The sequence below is a fragment of the Platalea leucorodia genome, assembly GCF_965183815.1.
Source record: "Platalea leucorodia genome assembly, chromosome: 3".
Taxonomy (NCBI): Eukaryota; Metazoa; Chordata; class Aves; order Pelecaniformes; family Threskiornithidae; genus Platalea; species Platalea leucorodia.
The window spans coordinates 4,260,763-4,283,941 of record NC_138825.1 but is presented as its reverse complement, the minus strand read 5'-3'; the positions used below and the strand labels follow the sequence as shown (position 1 = coordinate 4,283,941).

Below are 23,179 nucleotides of genomic sequence, written 5' to 3'. Positions count from 1 at the left end.
CCTTTGAAGAGACTGAACTTACACATGCTTGCCAGACTTGCTTAGTAGCCAAAATTTTCAGCTTTCTCTCCATTGCACGTACTGCAGAGCGCGAGCTGGATGGTCCCCGCAGTAGGCAGCTGATTGCCAGGCTGCCATACACTAAAACTGAAACAGGGTAGGTTATTTCTCCTCTGGTTTCAAGACTCCTGGGATTTTTCACTCCATCAGCACAGAATAAAGTACCACCCGGTTCAAATGCAGAAGCAAAGATGGATTTGGGCGAGAAAGAAAGATGTGAGTTATCAGAAAGAAAGGGAGAGAGGCAAGAGTCTGAGATCAGAAGAAATTAAAATAGATGAGGCGCAAATAAGAAACAAGGTTGGGTGAAGAGAGCAGGATGATTCAGTCAGGGTCTTCCCAGCGAAGAGGAACAGCCCAAGGACAAGCAGTCCCGGTTTATTTTTTTTATTTCTATCAATTTCTTGAAGGTCAGACAGCTGAGAGGTCAACAGGCTGTATCTTCTGGAACAAGAGAAAAATCAGCCCCTCAGGCTACTCTTTTGCTAAGATCCCCCCAGAAAAATACACAAGGTCCAGCAGCCCACAGCCCCGAGCCCTTGGGCCACGCTCAGAGCTTGGCACCCCAGGGGCAGACGATGGCTGAAGAAGCCCTCACCCACGGGCGAGTCCATGCTGACCAGCATGCTAGGAGGCAGCAAGGAGCACTCAACAGCCCCCCACTCCCCTTCTTTCCAGCTCTGGGCTGGAAAACACCCTGCTGTGCTCTGCTTAGTCCAGCCTGGCCCAGCAGGATTGGAGGGAAGGCAGAGCAACAGCAGAGCTGGCCAGGAGGCAGGGGGCTGCGGCTGGTCCCCGCAAGCCCTCCGTGCCAGCAGTCAGGGGCAGCAGGCAGCCCAGAGCTGGTGGCAGGGGTGTTTCCCAGCCGCCCGCCCTCAGAGCGATGCGGCGGTGCTGTCACATGCCAGCATCGTCACAGCACACACAGCTCTCGGCCCCCAGCCCGCCCCCGCCACGGGCCTTACGGCAGGAAACCCGCCCCAGCGTAAGAAGTGGGGCCGCAGCTCCCTTTCGCCCCGCCGGGGAAAGGGCACGCAGCCCCCACAGCCATCTGCGGTGGGCTGGTGGAGGGACAGGGCTGCAGCCGGCTGGGGCGGCCCTGTGGAAGAGGAAGATGCCTGTTTTCACAGGAGCGGGTTATTGCTCAGAGCGAGGTGCCCCCTACAGCCATTAGATTGCCCCTGGGGACAGGGCACGGAGTGCCTCCAGCCCAGGGTGGGCATTAGCCCCGCGGCTGCGCACAGAGACGTAGCACGCTACAACCACGGCTTTTCATTTACTGGAATAATGCACAGGACCAGACTTTTTATAAGAAGTGCGATGAGGTAATTGCAAAAACACAGCTAGGAGTTTTCACTTGTGTTTTTAGGCTAAACAGCTTACGTCACTAAGTATTACATAAAGGCAGTATTTATAAGCCCCTTCCCTCCCAAAGTCAAGATTAACAATTTCAAGATACTTTTTTTTCTCCCCCTTTGCTTTTTACTCATTAAAGCAAGGCGTAAGTACTCTATTACTTTCTCTCTTAGTTTCTACCGGGACATCCATTGCAACAGCAAAAGTGTAGGTGACTTCATATTAACTGTTTCTTTGCGTATACCTAACAAGTAAAACCACAGGAAATGTCAACTCCTGCAATGGAATTTCTTGCTCAAAGTTACCAACCATAAACAATTTCAATTCAGAGCTCTTTAAGGAGATTGATCATGCATCCCTCGCCCCTTCCATCTAGACCTCCAAGCCTCACATGCAGCAACCAGCTAAGAAAGCAGATAGAAAACAAAGTTTGCAGGAAGTCTGATATCAAAGAGCCTCCCTCACCGAGTCTTTATGCTTGAGAAACTTGCCTTTCAATCACTTTAACAGAGGACTTGCTCCATTAAAAAAAAAAAAAGGAAAACATTTAAGTTGAATTGCTGCAGTTTGAACTTTATTTAAAACAGCTGAAATCTAATCTGCATAGTCCTGGGGCAGTATCGAACTTCTGCAACATCCAGGGAAACTCCAGAGCAGTGATGTCACTCTGCACTGGGCCAAGCGTTGAGTCAGGGTATATTAAGATAAAGTGTGTAATCTCACCTATGCTGGATCAAGTCCAAGAAACTAGTAACCTAAATTCCTCCTCAACATTCTTCTTAAAACCCTAAGAGCGGGAGGGCGGGGGGGAAGTAAGAGCAATTAGAAGATAACCTGTATGTCAGCACATGAATTTATGCAACTAATCTCAAACTAACCTAGCTAATGGATATCAAAGTGTATGCCTTTACACAGAATTTTTGGGTTTTTTTCCCCTCTTGCTTTGCAGTTAGGGCAAAACAGGCCTTAACAGTCTTGGAATACTCAAGTGGAAGAACTCGTTTAAAAGCATGGTAATATTACAGGGTTGTAGACTATTACAAAACACTTAGTTTTCATATTTGTTTTGCTGTTTATCTTATCACCTACTTCAGCTTTAATTCCTTTAAATTCATGATGGATTTCTATTTACACAGGTGCTGAAGTTGTATACATACTGTAACTAGTACTCAGACTTAACAATATTTAAATACCATGGTTTTAACACAGGTCACAAAACTAGGGTAACCATTTTATAAACTCAAGGTGTAGTTCTGCTAAAAGCCACTTAAGTAACACGGGTTCTGTTTCTTAATTTTAACCTGTGACTAAACCTAAGCCTTGCAGTCTAAGTTTTGGGGGTTTTGGAGGAGAGAAGGAAGAATAAGACCTCTCAAACCTACTAAGGCCAATTTTCTAAGAGATAAATTGCACCTGAAGCAAGCTGGAAATCAGGGGTGATAAGGAAAAAAACTAAGTATATTCTGATAAATATAGTCATGCTTTCTCCACAAGTTTGGAATACTAGCAGTAGGGGGAATGCTAGAGAACAAAGACCTTACAAGATACATGCCTCTTCTTATTCCTTTACAATCCTTTGGTCTTGTCACTAGGGTTTTAGGTGGATGCTTAAGATAAACAGCAATTCTGAGCTCTGATCAAGCCAAGCAACTCGTTTTAAAAGATTTCAGAGGTATTGCTGTCCACATAGCAAACTGGGACTTCAGCTGTCACCACAGTTAGCAAACTGCGCTATTCAGAGGGCATGAATTCAAACCCTGGAAATACCAGAAGCAGGAAAGCAATGTCCCTAGTCTCCTCAAATTTACTCCAGCATGACATTATCACTTTGCAGAACACTTTTTTTTTTGTGGCACTGCCCGCCGCCATACCTTTGGTTTAGTTGTTTGTGTTTTTAAGCAGATCACAACTGCATTAAAAAAAAAGAGACTGAAGATTTTAAATTTCTCTTTGGAAGATAGTATTTTACAGTACATACAAAAATACTCTGGAAAAAACATACAACTTCATTTACAAAAACACCAAATGATAAAGAAATTACAATAGAGAGATAGCATAACATTTGTTTCATATGATCAGAATTTCTCCCCACCCCTCAAAAACCCTAATGCACTTAACTGGGTAAGCAGTGTTACCAGTTTACAGAACCGGACCTAAGACTACTGCAAGTTGTCATGTAACCATTTCGAACAGCTTTCAGGGTTTATCTGAAACCACTTTCTACATGCCAGTTGCTTTCAAGACTGCAGCTTGCAAGTGGGTAGTAGTGTCGCAACAGCCTCGGCTGTTGCAATGTTTAAGTACATCTTCAGCTGTGTGTTCTGAGTTTAGCTTTACTATCCAGTGACAACTAAAAAAAACCCCTCAAGTCTCATGCAGGAGCAGTCTTAAGACAAAAATCAGGTAACATGGCATGGGACATGTCTATCATCTCCATACTTTAATAGCATCCTCTGCTGCATTTTCTTCAGTAAGTTATTTATGGGCCTCCATGGGAGGCAATACTTATGTAGTGCATGGCTGTGCTAGACAGTGGGAAAGCTACTAGCTGAGGAAGCTGAGCACCATTGTGATAGATGCACAGGAGTGTACGTGCCAAACGGGAGAATAATTTAAGATAAGAACAATACATGCACATGAACTAGGAAAGCACAAATGAATACAAGCACGTTCATACACACTTGAAACCAGAATGTGGTTGCAGTGACTAGTTAACCCTGTTTACATACATTCTGAATCCAAGTCACAGGACAGGTTATTTTTTTTGTGGCTTTTTCAAAAGCTGTTTCAGCTAGTGACAGTTAAGACTTTTAAAAAGACTAATAAGGATAATTGTTACAAGAACATGCAAAGAGTAGTTCAAAAGGAAGCAAGCATCTAACAATACTATAAAATAAGACCATGATTTTAACTGGCCAATTGCAGTATGGCAACAGGAACCTTCCATACTTTGTTAGTAACCACAATACATGTTGATAACATAGACCACTAAACAAGTGATTATCATCTTTACCTGAAGAGATACTGGTTACCCGTTAAGGGTAAGTTTGATGGATCTTTTAATAATACGAATACTATTTGTTGGAACAGGAGATGAAGAATCTGGTAGTTCTTTACTGGAAAGCCTCTACAACACACAAAAAGATGCCACAGGAAAAAAAAAGGACATTTTAAATTCATTAATTCAGAAGCAGCAGCAGATAAACCCTTTCCTAGCTGAATATAACAACATTCTTTATGTACCAAAACAGTATGGCCCAAACCCAAATATTTACAGAAGGATTTTTTTTTCCACCACACCACTTTAGTTACCACCAGTTTACAGAGGAAGAGCATTTTCCCCTCTGCACACTTCTTTCCTGGCATCAATTGAGATAATTATATTCCTGGGGGGGGAAATAAGTTGCAAGTTGCTCAACAGCATAATAGAGGAAGCTACCATTCTTCTCAGACCCATGGATCAAGAAAACAGAGCATCTCTACCATCCAGATTACTTCCAGTCTTATAACCCTCAATTTCACAACATTTTATGTGACACAGAAGAGTTAAAGCCACTTATACTCTTCAAAGCTCTCAAGTCTTGTCACAGAAATCAGTATACAAGTATTTAAGATAACAGCTCAGATCATCTTATGGAAGATCTGCAAGGAGTACATATCTTTTTGCTTAAGAAAAAAGCAAATCGGGAAACAAACTGTCAGGGCCTGAGTGCACAGAAGCATGGTTTTTCTAGGTCAATAACTTGGAAACTTTGGCTTCACTTCTGTGAGTAAGCCTAGAAGGTCATTGTTCAGCTATTCAATTTGGTGAAAGCATGATAGGCAAAAGCTTACCAGCTACTTAGAGCCACCAAGTTTACAGGGATTAATAGTACATAACTCTTTGTACATCAAATGAGAATTCTAGTTTTGCTTTACCTATGAACACAAAGGCACAATAAATAATACCTGTGATCTTGATGTGTTGATAACTGGAATCAGCACGGATTTTCCTCCAAGGACATCCTAAAAAAAGCCAGAAGGGATTTAGTAGGCAGTATTGTCAAATTCATGACTCAAGACACAGCAAGGTCTGGCAGCTAGAATTCTTAAAAACTAAATACATACATGCATTGACAACTTCCACCTCGGGTTTGTTTTTTTTTTTTTTTAAAGCCCTATAAGCACACATACAGCATTTCAGGTATTTCAGCCTTCACTCTACCAACAAGACCACATCTTGATTTGAGGGTGTGCCCTCAAGCATTTATGCTTCAGTAGCAAGCTAGGCTAAATATAGAGCTCTTTATCCTCCCTTTGAGAGGCCAAATGCTTTAGTCCTTATAGTAGTTTTAGTTTACATCAGTGAATCAAGTGGTTTTAAAAAAATAAAATCGATTCCAAGCATGACAAGAAGCTAGATACTATGAAATCATCTAGTAGTAACATTTAAAAGATAGGTCATACAGGTATAATGTTTGGGAAATGAAGACTGAAATAAGTTAACTAAAACGCGTATTTTTGTTTACATCGATAAATGCGTAGGGTATTTATGTGAGGTCATCGAGGCACTAGAACAGTCCATTCAGCTTTTCAGTTAGTCCACTGAGTAAAAACCACTTCAAAATTACATTTTCTGTAGATCTTCTCCTGACATCATCTGGATTGCCACCATCTTTGAATGCTGAATCCTGGCCAGTTAACTAGAAGAACAGAATACACAGACTCAAGATAATTGCTATACTAAAGTTACCTTCATATTTGGGCACAGCTTCCAGTCAACACATTAAACATATTAGTGGCCATTCTTAAAACAACATTTAGACAAGACTACCATTACCACACAGGAATATCAAGCCTCTCAAAGAGTCTTGCTACCCAAACCTTGAAATCTGTACTTGAAATATTCAATACTTGATAACAGTTCTGCAAGTTGATTCTTTACAAGTGTTAAAACTGAGCTTTTTCTAGTTGCTCTTTGCTGCGGTCAAGCCACAAGAACAGCTATTTAAGGAGACTGATATATAGCAATAAAACAAATCAAGCATTAATCTAAGGCTTCCACAAAAACCAAGATTTAACAAGCAACTCCACACTTGTCATTTCAGCAGCAGACAACCTATTGAGTAGGCTGCTGATTTCTAAAGCAGCAAAACTATCAATAGGCATTCAAAAATCATCTGCCAGAACAAGATTAGCTCATGCTTTTACATTTGTAAGATTCATATCCTCTTCATTCTGAGATAATTTTTTCCTGAATTGCTTTAAGAACTGCTTCCAAATGAGCCAGTTCATTCATCAGTTGATCAGTGCAAGAATATATAAGTACAGTAGTATTTAGAGACCCTGCCACCAGACCAGAAACAGCCATTAGTGCCAGATCTTGGCAAAAATTTTGTTTAATAGCTATATATTATATCCAAAACTATTTCTCATATCTACATCCTAGTAAAACTATCATTATGCTTAAATTTAAAACCCTGAATCCGTTGGGGATGTGTATATATTTTTGTTTCTTCTCAGTTATTTCATTCATTCTACATCAATAATTAATACTACTGCAAACCCTCCCTGGCCTAGCCCCTCTTCCTTACCCTTTCTGCGTCTATTGTTTTTTTCGGGCATTCTTCTGACGTAGGTGAATGAGGTCCTTTAGAGGTCGGTGAATATGGTCGTTTAGGTGCAGTATTCTTAGGATCTGCAACTGGAATCCCACTTAATTCATGCTGTCCTTGGACAAAACGTGCTCTGAGTTGAGAAATTGTGTTATGTCCTGGAATGGTGCAACCAATTGGAGGTCCTGGTGTTTTTATTGCAACTGTAGCCTCCATTTCTGTAGAAGACACTGAGCCTTTAGAGTTCGTCCATGAAATTAAAGACTGCATTCCACCCACTACTTCAATACATACTTGAATCAATAACAGGAATGGAGAGTCCCTTAGACACTGATGGCACAGCTACATGAGGTATCTTCTCTCTATTGTTAGCACCATTAGATCTCTGATATACAGCATTTCTGTAAAAGTCAGACGCTAGAGTTATAAAGTGCTAGTTTGTGAAATACTATACGTTTCATTTCCATTTCCATTTCATGTTCATGCAAGACAAACGTCTCCCTTCTTAGCTCGTCGTCACAGCTCTGCTAAACAACACAAACTCACAGGCTATCTAGCATGAGATCTTCATTTTGCTGAACTTCAGACCGCGCATTTACACTTAAGCATTTTCTTTACTGAGTTTCTATGTACTGATACTGTTTTCCAGCTTAGTATATCCAGCACTCTGTGCTGCTTTTAATGGATGTTATCTGCTCTACCCATATGTGCACCCATTTTTTTTTTTTTATCCTACTCCTACAATACCAAACCATTTGAACACAGCAGGCATTACACATTTGGTAGCATTGGGCCATTACTCTCAAGATTACATATTCCTCCTGTGCTGAAGTAGCTTACGGACAAACAGACTTCCCAGGAAGTGACAGACACTTTTACTGCCCAAGTTCTCATACTATTCCACTAAGATCTAGTGCTTCTGTGATCAAGATCAGCACTTCATTAGAACTTAATGCTGCTTAGCAATAACCATACTACTTGTTAGAAAGAACAGTTACCTACACATAAAATACTCCAGCTTTAAGTTACATGCTAACCTAAGGGGATTTACATTCAAGACCAAATAATTTCTCTGGTATTCAGTTTTTCCTCATTCCTGTGTTCAAGTACATTAAATTAATTTTTTCAAGGATTTCTTTAACCCATCTCCCCCCACATGCCCAAAGGAGATGACAGCTTTGTTCCTGAAGCCATTAGAGCCCTCCACATGCTTATGATCCACATCGATTCAAACAAGGAATCCTAGACGTCATTCACATTGAGAGGCAGTTAAAAGCAGTTTCTTCACAGTTCTAAGGTTATGATGCTAACCTTTCTATCTCTGCTGTAGAGGTGTCCAATTTAGATATCTTATTTAATGAAGAGGAATTATATGGTGTTCTGGAGTCCGTGTCTCTGGAACTGTCCAAACAGCTTCCATCTGAAGAAGTCCTTTTGCACTGAAGCCCGCTAGCATTTTGACTAGTATCTGGCACGCTTTGCTGAAACAACAGTTAAAAAATAATGAAGTTTTCAAGTAATTATTAAAGCAAAAAAAAAAATTGCCAGAAGAGCCAAATTTTTATTATACCTTCTTTCTTTTCTGTAAGGTTTCTGCAGGCAGAAAATAGTGGAGATGCTTTCTCTTCACATGAGCTGCCTCAATCTTCATACCTTCCTTTAACATGTTGAGGTTGTTAGCCTGCCTGTAAACTAATACGAAATTTAGTGTTGCAGCTTAGCGGGGATATTTGCATTAGGTATTTGTCAGTTACATACGGTTTCTTTAGAAACAGCAAGCCTTGAAGTCTGTCCAGCCCAAACAAAGAGCAAGAAGTTTCCAGCCTAACTGAACACAAAATGCTACCCAAGTACCTTGCATATAGTCTCAAGAATATGTATGTGACCTCAGATACCATTTCACATACAGTACAGACCAGATACAGAACAGCTATTTAAGTTCAAATATGCATTTATCTGCTCAGTTACAGCTGTGGTTTGCTAATCACACAGCTCACATGTGAGCTGATTTTAACCTGAAGGAGATAATACTCCTTAACCATTGGTTTTCTGGTTGAGAATTGATCTAGAGGACTTTCTGAATCAATCCAATTGTGGACAGCTGATAAGAGACTAGACACCTTACTCAAGATTCAGACTAATTTTTTATTTAATATTTACAGTGGTGATTGCGGTTTTTTCATAATAGTTCTGTAACAGCTTCTCAGTAGTTTAGATGTTAAAATTCTACCTGTCCAAGAGAGTAAGACTGGATTTTAGGGACACCTGACTTATCAGAATCACTACAATTTAAACAGGTTTTTCTTAACTGCCTGCAAACAGCCTTTTATGCAACTTTAAAATGCTAAAAGCACAGCAGTTATTACAGAATTAAGTCACATTTGGATAAGCTTATCTAACAGGCCTATCATGAACATAACTGGAAAGACAGCTTACTAACATACAGAGTGGGAATCAAAGTAAGGACATGCAACAAAAAGGCTTATAAGTCTTTCTACAGGAGACCTAGAAGTGAAATAAAAGCCCAAATGTGAACATTCACACCAATACAAGCAGTTGCTTCAAAATAAATTCAATAATATTTTTACGTAAAAGTGAGCTAAAATGCACTTAGCAAAAGCTTTCCAAACAGTGAGCCTTATATTCTTGAGCCCATCAACTTGGAGTTAATCTTTGCCCTCTAAAAATATTCTCTCAAAGTCAAGACACAGGATAAAAAGCTTTCTTGCACATAAGTACTGGTCACTCCCACATTTGCCAAATTTCACACCTCTCAAGAAATACCTTTTCTGTTCAATCTATCCGGATTCAAACCCTATATCTGAAATGTACTATAGGCTGTGCTTCCCTAAACTAAGAGCACACAGCCAAACTAATAAGGTATGTGCATAGAAATAAAGGATTTAACATTAGTTCTATCCTCTTAGCAGTACATAAACCTCGTTGACATAATTTACATTTGCCACCACATTGAAACACAATGCCCCTGCATGTAACGTACATAAGACAAGCATCAGTACAGATAACAGTGCAAGTCTAAGGAAATCACCCCACCTGGCCTGAAACTCAGACAAGAGTTTTGATGCATTTTTCTGTGCTTTTTTTTCATATCCCAAAGCATGAGCTAAAAAGAAGGTCAGGTTTTGCTGCATTTACTCATGTTGTCCGAGCAATACAACACACAGCTCATGCTGCTACTATGGATAAACTCTTCATCAGTGCAAACAAACATTTAAAAGAGTCCACTGTTTAGAACTCTTTGTCCAAACACACTTGTCACTTCAGAAGAGTAACCCGATTTCCTTAGTTCTTCATTACGATAGCTAGGCACGAGCCTGACAGCCCACATGCACTTCTGAAAGGCACAAGAGCAGTCAGCTTGGGAAGAAGTAAACAGATTAAAGACCTATACTTTCAAGCAATTCCTCACCCCAAAACACCTTTATTCCAGCATCCCCTAACACCACTTGCAATATTACTTTATTTCTAATTCTATCAAAAGTAGTAACAGAAAATGAATATGAAGGTTTACATGCCAGACTGCATGTAATTACAGTGTGACAACTCACTGACTTTCAGAGTTCTAGGATCATATAATATAAACTGTCATTTTGGAAAAATACTGTCAACAGGCATTAACAACTTACTTTAGAGCCTGAAACAGTTAATTCCCACTTTCAAAGTTCAGCAACTGACAACTGTTTGACAAGTGTAGCTACATCCAATAAACAGACATCTCCTGGCTTCACATCTGACTGCCCACTTCATGAAACAGTTCCTTTGTGAGTGTGTTTACTATGATCTGCAGAACTGTTATTTCACATACGGTACATGGTGTATGACTGTAGTACATACTTTTGTTTCAAGATGAACTTACTTTGCCAAAGTGTCAAAATAGTACATTTTTAAAGCTAATCTTCCTTATGTTGCTCTCTATAGAAATACCTACTAGCTAATACCAGAAGGAAGCACAATTCACTTTGTGAAGCAACTTCCACTAGAACAAAGAAAAAAACAAAACCCTACAAGATTAGAGCAAAATACAGACTTACCTGTATCTGTGAACGACTGTATAACATATGTTAAATCAATGTTAACACTTTCTGCATTTTCCACTTTCCTAAATACGATTCCAAGAAACCACATGGACACATATCCGCTCCTAAAAAGACAGATTCACAAGTCTGTCATTTATGCACAGTTATTTGGATGCTGGTATCTAACACTAAGAAGGGATTAAGCAAAAAGAGTTTAGTTGTACATAGCAGTTAAAGATAGAGTCAGCCCATACTTAAGTTCTCAGAGCACTTCTCTCTGAAGTTCTCCCTTCTTTAAAAAAAGATCTTACATGCTCAGAACCTTGCCTGGAAGAGCTCATACCTACAAAACAGTAGGTACGTAGCTGACCATCTCTCACAGATGAGCTGAGGTGAATGAATATAAACCAGTTACAATACATTGGCCAAACCGTATTTCAGAAAAATAATGAAACTCACCGTTTACAGAGTTCTTGGTTGCCAGGGAAAGATTGTGGCTTTACATGTGCAATAGTTATAAATTCATTCCTCTCCAAGCTTCCAACCAGCACACGAATTTTAGATTCGACAAGGCCGATCCTAATAAGAAAAGGTTATTTACTCATTTTTCACTGTATCCAGCACAGCAGTTATATGCCTTTTATAATACAATGCTAATTCAAAAACGCTAACCAATCAACAAGTAGTTTCATTCAGCTGAGCAGATACTAGATTTTTATCTCAAACTAGTGTGCGAGATGTTTCCAATGACATTTGAGCTTTAAAGTTTCCAAAGACAGAGGTAAATAAATTTACCTTGTACTCTTAACAGTTCAGATACAACACTTCAACCTACAACCTATGATGAAAATATCAACAAGAAGCAGATCCCACCCCCTCCAGCTGCATTTTGAAGTGCAGCAAAACTCCTTTTTACCCCAAAGATCAAGGAGCAGAGCAGTTTAGAAAAGGCTCAAGCACAACTGTTCAATTACACCTGAATAAAGATGCAATTCCTCCTGCAGACTGATCACGGAAAAGAGTTTACCCTCTTCTAGCCAAATAGAAGAATATAGTTCCTTTAATAAACAAATCACCTAGTCAAAACAGTCTTGTCAGAAACTTACCCAAGAAATTAATCATGACCACAAAGGCTTTTTGTTTAAATAAAGTACCAGCATTTTACCCTTTTACCTAAACCACTGCTAACTTTGAAAGCAGTCAGAAATCTGTACGTTCTTCAAACGTATGTTACACTGATGAACAACAGATGTGCTATCTATTCCCAAATCCATTCAAGAGCTAGTGAACTAAACTACTTCTTATAGCAAACTGAAGCAAGTTTATCTTCTGCTTTTTAGTTTTCCCAGATGCAAAGCTAAGCCCCATTTGCCTCCATTTCTGTCACTGCAAAAACATCAGCTTTTACTGGTGCCAGAACTTTCCTCATCTTTCTTGCGAGATACAATAAGCTTTGTTCACTTAAAAACATTTCACATTAAAAATTATTTGGCTCTAAGCCCTCTGCCCATAACTCCTTGTTGTATACTTAACTGTGACTGAGCTCAAGCTGTAGCTGATACAATTTTTAAGTACACATATTAGAAAGTTCAAGTAAAAGGCATTACCTGTTAGAGCTATTTTTAAACATTAAGTAAGCTGTCTTTTAGAGATAGCACAAGAATTAAATTATTTGCCTTAAAGCGCAAGCCAAACTTTGAAGTATAACCAAGGTGCCCTCAGAAGAGGGGGTCTGTTACACAGAGCTATTTTGTTTGCTTACTTGAGCAAAGCAGGTAAAGTACTCATTTCGTAACAAAGAATACCACTGCAAAGTTAAGAACACCACACACGTTACAGTACCTTAATTCCCCATTGTTCCCCCTTATTTCAAGATTCACAGCTAGTCAGCACATTCACATAGGTTGCACAAGTTATTACTGGCATATCTCCCTTGAGACAGCAACAAATATGTCATAAGCAGGCATTTCCTTTAACTACAGTTGAGGTGGTTCTCACGTGAAGTTTCACAAAGTAGATCAGCACTCCTGCAATTTTCCTACCCACTACCAAGCAGGCTGAAGTGATCGCTTTCAGTGCTAAACGTAAGATGCGTGAGCACACTAGCTTAAAACTTAGTAAATACAATTTATCAGCATTCAGATGCTCTGCGCAGACTGTCAGGTTTCACCCACATTCAACAGCCTTGTTTCACTCCACTGAAGAAAAGTAGGCTCTGAAATAGGCTGACTACATAACCAGCGCAACTTCGCATTGAGTGCAATCTCGTCCTAAATTAAATATTACCTCCAGTAAAAAAAGCTATGACACCAAGTCTTCTAAGGCTCTAGAACAGTGGTCTTCAAAGTAGCGGGTGTGTGTACCCCCAGGGGTGCACGAGACAATCCACTGGGGTACAGGAAGAAAATATTAGACCTTCGGTAACGTGTATGTAACTTGTAAATGAGTAGACATATATTGCAAGTGTGTGTTTAATTTTTTTTTTTTTTTTTTGCTGATAGGAGTGTGTGATCAAAAAAGTTTGGAGACCACTGCTCTGTGAGTCAGTAAGAGATCTAGCTCTCCAGTGTCCATTACACATCTGACTGCATCAAGTAATGCCCGTTTGCTTCAATCTTTGCAACAAGGAGCATCTTCCTAACTGAAGCAGTGTTGGGTAAGCAGTCTCCTTAGACTCCTTGCATCTGCTTCTCCAGATGACGCAGAGCATCGCATCATCCTGCAGACCTTCAGGCACACTAACCCTCTTTGTTCCTTCTCATCATGACTCAGATCTCTAGGTTAAATTCTTAAACGGCAAGATTTATGTTAACTTCCCTTCACAAGAAAGCTTTTAATTTTGCTGATGAACTGTCTACGTGGTACTGTATTCCATGCCTAGTTGCACAGTTCAACACTTCATTTGTTAATACAGTTAACAAAAACAAAGTGCAACATTGAATTGAGTTTCAATTATGGATTGAACCCACATTTAAAGGAAGACTTACCACTCTAAGTGATGCTCTTCACTAAAGGCACTAGCAGTCAGCACAATATAATGTCTAGAAGAAAAGGAAAATGAATATACTACCTCAGGCCTTTATATTCCTTCAAGTGAAACCAAAACTGCCTTAAGTGTACAGAATATGACTTCCAGACAAGACAGATTATATCCTGTACTCAGCACAGTATTAACTGAAGAAAAACTGATTACATCCTTTAGAATTGCATTCTGCTATATTCTAAATATCATAGTTGATTTTTTCTGATAAAAACAGTGTCAGTGGCATAACACATACAATTTTTCTACCTTCCCTATACTTATCTTTACCAAAATTCATATGACTACCTCCAATTTCTGAAAAAGAAACATTAATGCCATCCTCTCTTTAGACTGCAAGTTAACACTCACTGTGCTAACCAGTAAGTAAATCATTTCAAGTTCAGACAACAGATTTCATACATACTTGTACTTCTGAAAGAAGTTCAGTGGTTCAAAGAGCTTTGACCAGTCTGATTTTCCTTGGAGAATCTCATTTGTAACTGCAAGACCTACAATTAAGGTTGAAAACCTTATTACCATTTTGTTTAAGACTAGCAGAGCATGATATAAACTTTACAAGATAAAGGTTTTGAACAGTAATTGACAGATCAAAAAGCAGGAATTCCCTTGACACAATGCAGGTCTACTACAACAGTTCATTGTAAAACTGGTCCCTTGTTGCCTGCAGCAGGCATACTTCCCAGAGACCTATACTACCTAAAAGAGCAGAACACCTCGTGGAATATAACCAGTTCAGATAATGTGGTTTCATATAGCAAGAATTATATTTTACTCAGTTAATAAGCACAGAAAGAACCTCACCATGTTTGAACTCCTCTACCATTACTGCTCGCGTTGATGTAGACACATTGTATGTAGAGTTCTGCTGTGGATAGGCTGGGGTGATGATAGGCATTACATGATATCGATCTGATGGGTTCACCTACGATGTTAAAACAGTTTTGCTTAGCATCAGTTCAGGTTAGAAAAAAGTTGAAAGGCTTCTGAATTCAATTTCTACATACCCTAGGGTCCCAGACTGGTAAATTAAGATTGCTCTCTTCAGGTTGTTTCAGCAATACGGGATTTGGCCATTCCCTATATAATAAAAGGCAGTAACTAACTGTCCATTTAAAACTGTCACGTACTTCAGTGTAGGACTGAATGTTGTCAATGTAGATCTTTTGTAAAGAACTACCTCTAGAAGTGTTACTTCTTTAGGCAAATTAAAATAAAGAATAGCTCTTACCATTTTGAAAAAACCAAGAAGAACTTGTTAACAAGAGTAGAAGCCAAAGCATTTGGATAGAGTTGACACGTTCTTGCTACTAGCATTGCCCAGGAAACCCCACCAAGAAATCCCAACATGTTGGAGTAAATGCCACGTCCTAGAACAGATACATTGTAGTTAGCCTGTAGTCTTTCAATACCCAGGTATATTCCCTCAAATTTACAGCCCCAACTTCACAATCTATAGCATACTTAGAACACTTCAGCCTCAAAGTCAGTTATTTTTGCAGTGCAATGAGGTCAAAATTGTTGGTTGTTACAGTGATGAGAAAAAGAATCATTACCACACCGCTTCCCAAAATACTGCTACTCTGAAATTTGCCTACATTGCTACAGCTACTGCTTCATTCCAACTTTCCTTAAGAAAAAAGTTCTGACATTCTTCTAGCACTTGCTCTAGCCACAGGCTAAACAGCTATCCAAAGCTGAAGTACTTCTAATGGTCTTATTTTTTCGGCATGAGGTGCCTCTGAAAAGTTTAACGGTCACCAACAATCCCATTACTCACGTTTTGCCCACAGTTTAATTGCACGGAGCGTGAGCCGGAAGTTCTCTTTATTTGGCACTAGATGTAATATTTCATCAGTAACTCTGCAGCCTATAACAAAAAAGTACAGAAGTTCCTAGTAACGGGTACAAGTCAGTTTTATGCTATACTGAATCAATAGACTTGAACATTAAACTATAAGCTATGAAAACAAGTTTGGATTACTTGCTTTGTATTACCTTAAAATTATAGAGTATGTATAACATTCAGTATCACTTCAGGTAACCGGTGCCCTCAACAATTTTTTTCTAGTTTAGACTACAGCCAACAATTTTTAATAAGGCCCTTCTACAGGATTCCAGAAGCTAAGTTTCTTTTGACAGCCAGGAACAATTAAACCAGTCAGTGCTAAACAGTGAGCAAGTCAGGCTTCAGGTATTTTAAATATCTTTTTTTTTTTATGAACTACAACACATTCTTCTCTATCAAGTGTTCTGCCTAGTCATCTGAAGCAGTTTCTGTGGCAAACTGAAACACTGCATACACCCTGATCAAAGAAATATGAAATAAAGGTCTATCTAAACACAAAACTCCTTGAAACATCTAAATTTAAGCCGACTTGCCACCTCCTCAGATCTCAAGTACACAGGAGATCAGTTTCTACATCTCGTACAGAAGCTTGGGTTGTGTAATGTGTATTCTATACTAATTTTGGTAACGCTTTTTAAAGATGTGTAAATATGCTTACCATTTAAGCTCCGTATACATCTTATATCCAGGCTTCTCAGACGCGAGTCATCTCCAAGATCAAGATTATCAGAAACAGTTTGCATAGACAGTCTTGCAAACACAAGATCAATCTTAAGAGGAAAAAAGTGCCAACCGTGAGTTAGAATGCCACACTCTTTACGAACGTGCACTAGTGGGGGACAGTCTGGCAAGTCTAAAAAGAGTGGTTAATATTTGTATTTAGAATCATGTGACTATAGTTGCATCTCCCAAGAGATTTATTTGCCCGAAAACTCAAGAAAATTGCTAGAAGTTCCATAATTTATTTACAAAACCTTCATTGCATCCCCCCTTTCTTTTTAAGCTAGGGAAAGGAAGGGGGTTTTTTTAAGTTGAAAAGATACTCTAAACTTACAATGTCCATTAAAAGGGAACTTAAAATTAATCACAGCACTAAGACATAAGTTCAATCACCTCAACTATACTTGAGCAAAGAAGAGAGCATTTTCTTTATGCAATAAGCCCTTTTGATGCTGAAGTATCTGGGTTTTAGTATAGCCTGAGGCACAAAAATCATTCTATGAATGTCTGCACCAGATAAAGGCCACAAAAAGGTCATTGAATAAGTGTCTTCATGATAGTGATACCAAGCAGTAACTTGCTTAGGTACTACAGCATGCAGGTCTTTATTCACTGTATAAGATGTACGCAAGATTCAAGGATTCCTGCAGCTGACAAACCTAGGCAGGAGTCAAAGGAGTACTTTTACTTTTCATTTTCCAGATTGTTTATCTCATAATCACTTTTTTTTTTTTTACAATATTTGATTTGCAACAAAACATTTAGTCTGCTCACATGATTCACACAGTGAACTACGCTATGTGCAGCCCTTTGTAGAAAACTAGCTTGTCAGAGCTAAGAAGAGTTAGCAAGGACACTGCCTCTACTCCCTCTCTGCACAATCCTTGTGAGATAAATGCTATTCAAGTAGGCTACCCTGACAGGTTTAGAAAAAGATGTCCCTGATGTTCCCATGCCTGCCAGGCCTCCTAAGGGCTTATTTTCCTATAAGCTCTCATTCTACTCCAACGTCTTCTCCTGGGATAGGTTGTGATCCAGCTGTTCAATTACCGTTTCCTAAATATACTTTAAGATACCAATAACCTTCCAAAATAGCACAGTCACAGGTCCCTGGAAAAGGTATCTATTCCAAAGCAAGAAAAAAATTTTACTCGCTTAAAGAAAAAATTGAAATGCTTACCTCAATGCCATCAAACTCAAACTTGACAACTGGTACATATGCATCTTCAACTGCCTGTAAAGGAGAGGACAACTGTGTTAGAAAACATCTTTTGCTACTTGAATATTTTTCCTATAATATGGTACAATACAGAATTTACACTGCTAAACTATCAGTATAAAGACTGAGTTGCTTCTGAACCAAAAGAATTGTTAATAAGCTGAAAGCAGTATAGCACTAATACGGTTCTAATGATAGCTTTAGAAAGTTATTTATCCAAGAGATTCAGAGGCCCATCACGTATTGTAATGAACAAACAGCACACAATGAGCCATCAGTATCAGTGGTTGTAAGGTGCTTAGCTTGGTAGTGAGGAAGAACAGTAAGAGATTTCTGTAGCGATCTTACTACTGGTTAATATCCAGAGAAGTCAAAAAAATTCTGTCCACATTTGTCAGTGCACACTTGTCTCCTGTATTGTTATTTTCTACCATGCCTGAGACGCTATCAGCTACCTTATGGGACAGTTTTCAGTTTTGTAAACTGCTTGTTAGACCCGTGCCACAGCCCACTGGTTTAGGGTGACAGTCATCTGAACAAAGGCTCATTAGCTATGCATATCTTTCAAAATGTCTGCATGGGGAAGACTAGGCTAAGAGAAACATGAGGACTTCAGTTTTATGTGCAATGTACACGACTGTGCACGTGAGAGTGGTTTTACAAAAGCAGTTTTGTATGTTCACAGCACAGTTCCTATTAACTTTACGTAAAGCTGACAGCATGCATCCCTTCCACAAAGTCTCAGGCTGAGTAGTCAGAGAGGAACATGACCAGAGAAGAGTGAATTAGAGGTCCTAAAGCACATCCAGAGGAACGCCATGGCAAAGGTACTGATGGAAGCCTTTCCACATCACATTCAACTTCCTTAGTTTTCAGGCTGCCCCTTCCTCTCCCTGCATGCAATTACCTTATTTCCAAGCCCCTTACTACACCTAAGATTAAAGCAAGGCTCCTAGGGACAACCTTGCTTTTTGATACAGCTGACTCATTCCCAAACCACGGGCAAGGGAGACATGTACCACAAAGATTCTTATGTGATTTACCGTCACTGGGGAAAGGAACCAAAAGCTTGACTTCAACATTTTCATGCTGCATAAAATAGTATTTTAGAAGGTACTTAGAAACAATTTCCTTTTTTATTTTGGCTTGTAAGACGTTCACTACCAATATGAGTCTTTAACATGAATATTCTTATTGTAGAAGTTGCACAGCCTATCCAGGAGAGAGCTTACTCACTCTTAGATTTTTTATTTCCTCCTGATGTTTTAGTTTTTCAAAGAATGACTGAAAAAAATCCGATCTTTCCACATGTCTAGGAGCAACACAAACAGCATCTATGTCAGCACCTGCAAAGAGATTCCATTGCTTCTGTTATTGTTGGAAGTCACTTTCAAACATTAGAACTATGACCAGACAACAGAAGTTCTACCTTTAGTGTGTACTCCAAGCTTGTAAGAACCAAACGTAAATATTTTGCCGCCAACATTTGCTACTGCTGAAGGGGGAAGATTCTGTGGGTAGAAGGGAAAGAGTTTACTTTAGAATATAAGATACACATTGACCTATGTTCACATTTAACTGGCATACAAGTTATTTAGAAAGACTACAACAGCCTCCATAAACAAGGTCTTCTTGCTTTTCACTCTTGTTAGTCTAATAGACTGATACTGTTTTTTTCTGGAGTGCTTGCAACTCAAAAAAAAAAAAAGAGGTGAGTAATGTAGCAGCCCTTTCATTAATTTACACAGATTAAGACCTATTATTAGTCTTCCCTGCAGCAGAGGCATATAAGCACATAAATTAACACAGTCTAAGAGCTATACAAAAGGCAAGTCTAGTGTAATAATTTCAAACTAGATTGAGTGCTGTAGGCTGTTTGGGGCAAGATTAGTGCCCATTTACCATCTATCTCACCCCACAATACGTTGTTTCAGCTTTGTTAACTGCTACAAGTCAACCAATAGAGCCACTTCACAAATTTATTCAGTGCCCCAAAGACATCAAGATCTTGATCTGAAGTATCTTTTATACCTTATTTCAATGGCAGTTAGTACAGCCCTACTCGATACTTAAGAAGAAAGTTAAAAATTGAACTTTCACATAAATCCTAGTAGTATGGCCTTTAAAAGAAACAAAAAGGCTTCAGCTGTTTTGATAAGAACATATAAAAAACATCTTTACCTTGCTCTCACCAAGTTCTGAAATCCATTCTTTAACTAAGTTATTCAGTTTACCAAGAACAACCATCCTGCAAAGAAAACTCATGTTAAGTTTGCCCTAAAAAAACCAAGAGGTTAACAAATTTTACAGTCTTGTTATACCTGTGATTCAGTTCTTCCTCATCTTCAAATACCCCAAATGGCTTCATTGCTTCAATTAGCTTCTGAGTATGAATGCAATCTATATCCTTAGGAGGAGCCAAGCTAATGGGAGAGGTAATTCCATAGTGCCTTTGAGGCTGGTTCTGCAGCCTAGAAGTACTGTGGGAAAAAATAAAATACTGAAGACTTCACAAAAGAAAAAAGCCTTACTGGAAAACACCTTTCAGCTTACAGGTTTTCGAGTCAACTTCTGCTCTTTAACCCAGCGGTAACATAAATGAGAAAAAAAAATCCTGCTTATGATTTTTAGATAACTTGACCTAACTTCAAAGTCACAACTACTTTTTAAAAAAAACATTTGTGGATATAAGAAAATATCCAAGTTGCTATCATCTTAATACAACTTATTTGCAGTGCTCTAGACAGTTAGAGCTGATCACCAGGAAATGAAAAGGTTTGAAATCCACGAAGGGTGACACTACAAACAGCAGAAGTTTTGGACACATTTCAGTTTCATATCAGTTTTGATTTAAGGATATTCCCATCAGCTTCCTGCTAGCATTAAGCAAGACAATTTAACCCTGGCTTCTTTTAGTTAAATGTATTTGCTGTGCTCCTACTGGTTCAGGAAGGGCATTATACTTGATTGTACAGGAAGGCCATATAATAGCCTGTTGAACAGAGCTGATGCAGTAAATTCAGTATTATCTTGGGTTTGTTTATGGAAGAGTACAAATGAAAACATCAGCCAAGCTGCAGCTAATGTTGCTAGGAGAGCCTCATGCTCTTAACACCGTGTTCAATTTTTATAGTTCAGAGGCTTTGCTGTACATACATCTGTTTTATCTAAATCCAAGAGATGTATGTCAGCATATAAAGCAGCACAAGTTAAGCTCTCTCTGTAGAGGGTGCTCAGATCTGGCTTAGCTAGCTCACTGCCCAGTTAGGCTGAGCAGGACACCAGGCACCTGGGTTTGGAGGCCCACGAGGTTACTGCCCCTAGAACTCCAATTACAGCAAGACAATTTTCAGCTCCAACCCTCCGCTTGCCCTGTGTGTTTAGACTTATTTGCAATCAGAAGCAGCACAGGACTGACATGGCAGGACAACATTAAATTAAAGGCATTAGCTTTTTTTTTTTTTTTACACCATAGAACCCTTGCTTTAGAAAGGGAAAAATGGAGAAAAAACCTATTTTGCATTACCAGCTGAAACCAGGAGAGAGAAAGGAACGGGACAGGAGGCAAGAACTGTACTTCATGGATCAAGGGTCTCTACAGAAACACTGATAGCAAAAGCGGGGAGACGCATTAAAGGTCTATACAACTCATCATGCTTGTCAAAGAGTCCATATCCAGACCCCATAGGTAACGGGATTAATTATGCCATTATTCAAACTGGGTGTTTTTCTACTTCACATACAGACAACTTCAAATATTAGCTGGGTTAGTTAAGAGACACTTGTAACTATTGAAAGCATCTGACCCATTTCAGCTGGAATGGAATTAGGAAATGCTCAAAGGAGAGCTTCAACACTTGATTTAAGAAAAGACAGCCTATTACAGCTCCTTATTTCTAATTGTTGCCTTTACTCTTCCATCAAAAGAAGATTGATTTCTCTCTCTCAGAGTAGCTTTATCCAACTACAGACATAGCTTTTAGTCATCTAGTGGGGTTTTTCTCCCCCTCCTCTCTATGAGCTCATTTTTCAAACTTTCTTCTATGTGTTTTCCAAAAAGCTGGGGGGTATTAGGACTGCAGTCCTATCAACTAATCTCCCCACTCAGAACAGCTGTTTACTTACAAGTATAACTAGGCCCTAACCTAATTTGCCTTGCCTTGTTTATAGGCATTGTCAGCTTCCACTTCATAAGTAAAAATATTCATAATGAATATTTCCTTTCTTATGATATCATTTTCATAACAAATACAAAAGGAGAGGCTATGTTTAATTGCTGTGCATTACATCCAAATTAAAACACCCACAGCAGCAACTTCCTACATGTTTTACATATTACTTGCATTGTACAATTTCTTGCACTCCAGAAAGTTTGCATGAAACAGGAATGGGTTTCAGACTTTGCTAGCATTCAGGATCTTTCCAGTGTACAGAAGGCCACCACTACAGAAGGCCCTTCATTGACCCATTCTTCCTACAAAGACTATAATTAGAGATTGACAGAAAGGATAATATCAGTTAGATATATCAGGTATTATTAAAATCAATAAAATTCATTTAGTCAATAATAGATATTTTTCAGTTGCTCGCACATATTACTGAAAGTTTGATCTCACAACTTAAAAAGCTGAAGAAAATGGCCCTTGGAAAGTTTTATTGAAAGAGTGACTTATGCCCAACAGATTTTGCTCCCTTTTTGGAATTAAAAAAAAAAAAAAAAAATCTTACTTCTCTCTCTCTCTCAAGTGTACCAGACTGCCAGCCATACACAAAGAAGGGATCTTGAGAGGTAAAGTAGCATACAGGGAATACCAACTATTCATCCATCAGCCTTGTGTTTAAATGAGAAGTTTAATATTTTGCCAACTCTTGCTATGATTTGTCCACCACAGCGCACAGCTCCAACATATTTCTGTTCCGATAGATCCTAATTTTATACAAGAAGTCTACTTAAATTGATTTGTTCCAGGTTTCATCACTTATTTATAGCTTTACAAAGCTGCAAGCCATTTCTCCTGCATAGTCTGAGAGCCGAAGGATAAGTTTATTCTGTTAGAGTTGAGGGAGTTGCCTTCAGCCACCAGCGCGGCGTATGAGCGTTCACGGTGAGCGCGTTTCTCCGACTCGTGAGGTCAGCTTGCCTTGAGCCGGGTGGGAATTTAGCACTCCAGCCTCTTCCTCACCACTTGGGAGGAGGGATGACTGGAAACCAACTCCTGAACCACCAAAGCTGATAGCACAAAACAAAAACAAACAAACCAAAAAAAACCCCAACCCTGTGACCTTCACTGAAGTAACACCAGC

The 23,179-nt window shown here is 39.1% G+C and overlaps 1 protein-coding gene across 1 annotated transcript; it reads right to left on the bottom strand.

The window, feature by feature from the left end:
• Positions 1-4,444: 4,444 nt before the first annotated feature.
• PAPOLG (poly(A) polymerase gamma) lies at positions 4,445-20,281 on the bottom strand (the record flags this gene model as incomplete). The annotated part of the gene is made up of 21 exons (XM_082307327.1): positions 20,197-20,281; positions 20,057-20,123; positions 19,305-19,386; positions 19,112-19,221; positions 17,837-17,890; positions 16,595-16,706; positions 15,868-15,957; positions 15,319-15,457; positions 15,095-15,167; positions 14,892-15,012; positions 14,494-14,578; positions 14,035-14,088; positions 11,507-11,626; positions 11,063-11,172; positions 8,581-8,702; positions 8,322-8,491; positions 7,305-7,411; positions 6,990-7,228; positions 6,027-6,098; positions 5,365-5,421; positions 4,445-4,543 (listed from the first exon to the last, which is right to left on the bottom strand). The coding sequence occupies exons 1-21, from the start codon at positions 20,241-20,243 to the stop codon at positions 4,445-4,447; spliced, it is 2,130 nt and encodes a 709-aa protein (XP_082163453.1). The 5' UTR covers positions 20,244-20,281.
• Between the last annotated feature and the right edge of the window lie 2,898 nt (positions 20,282-23,179).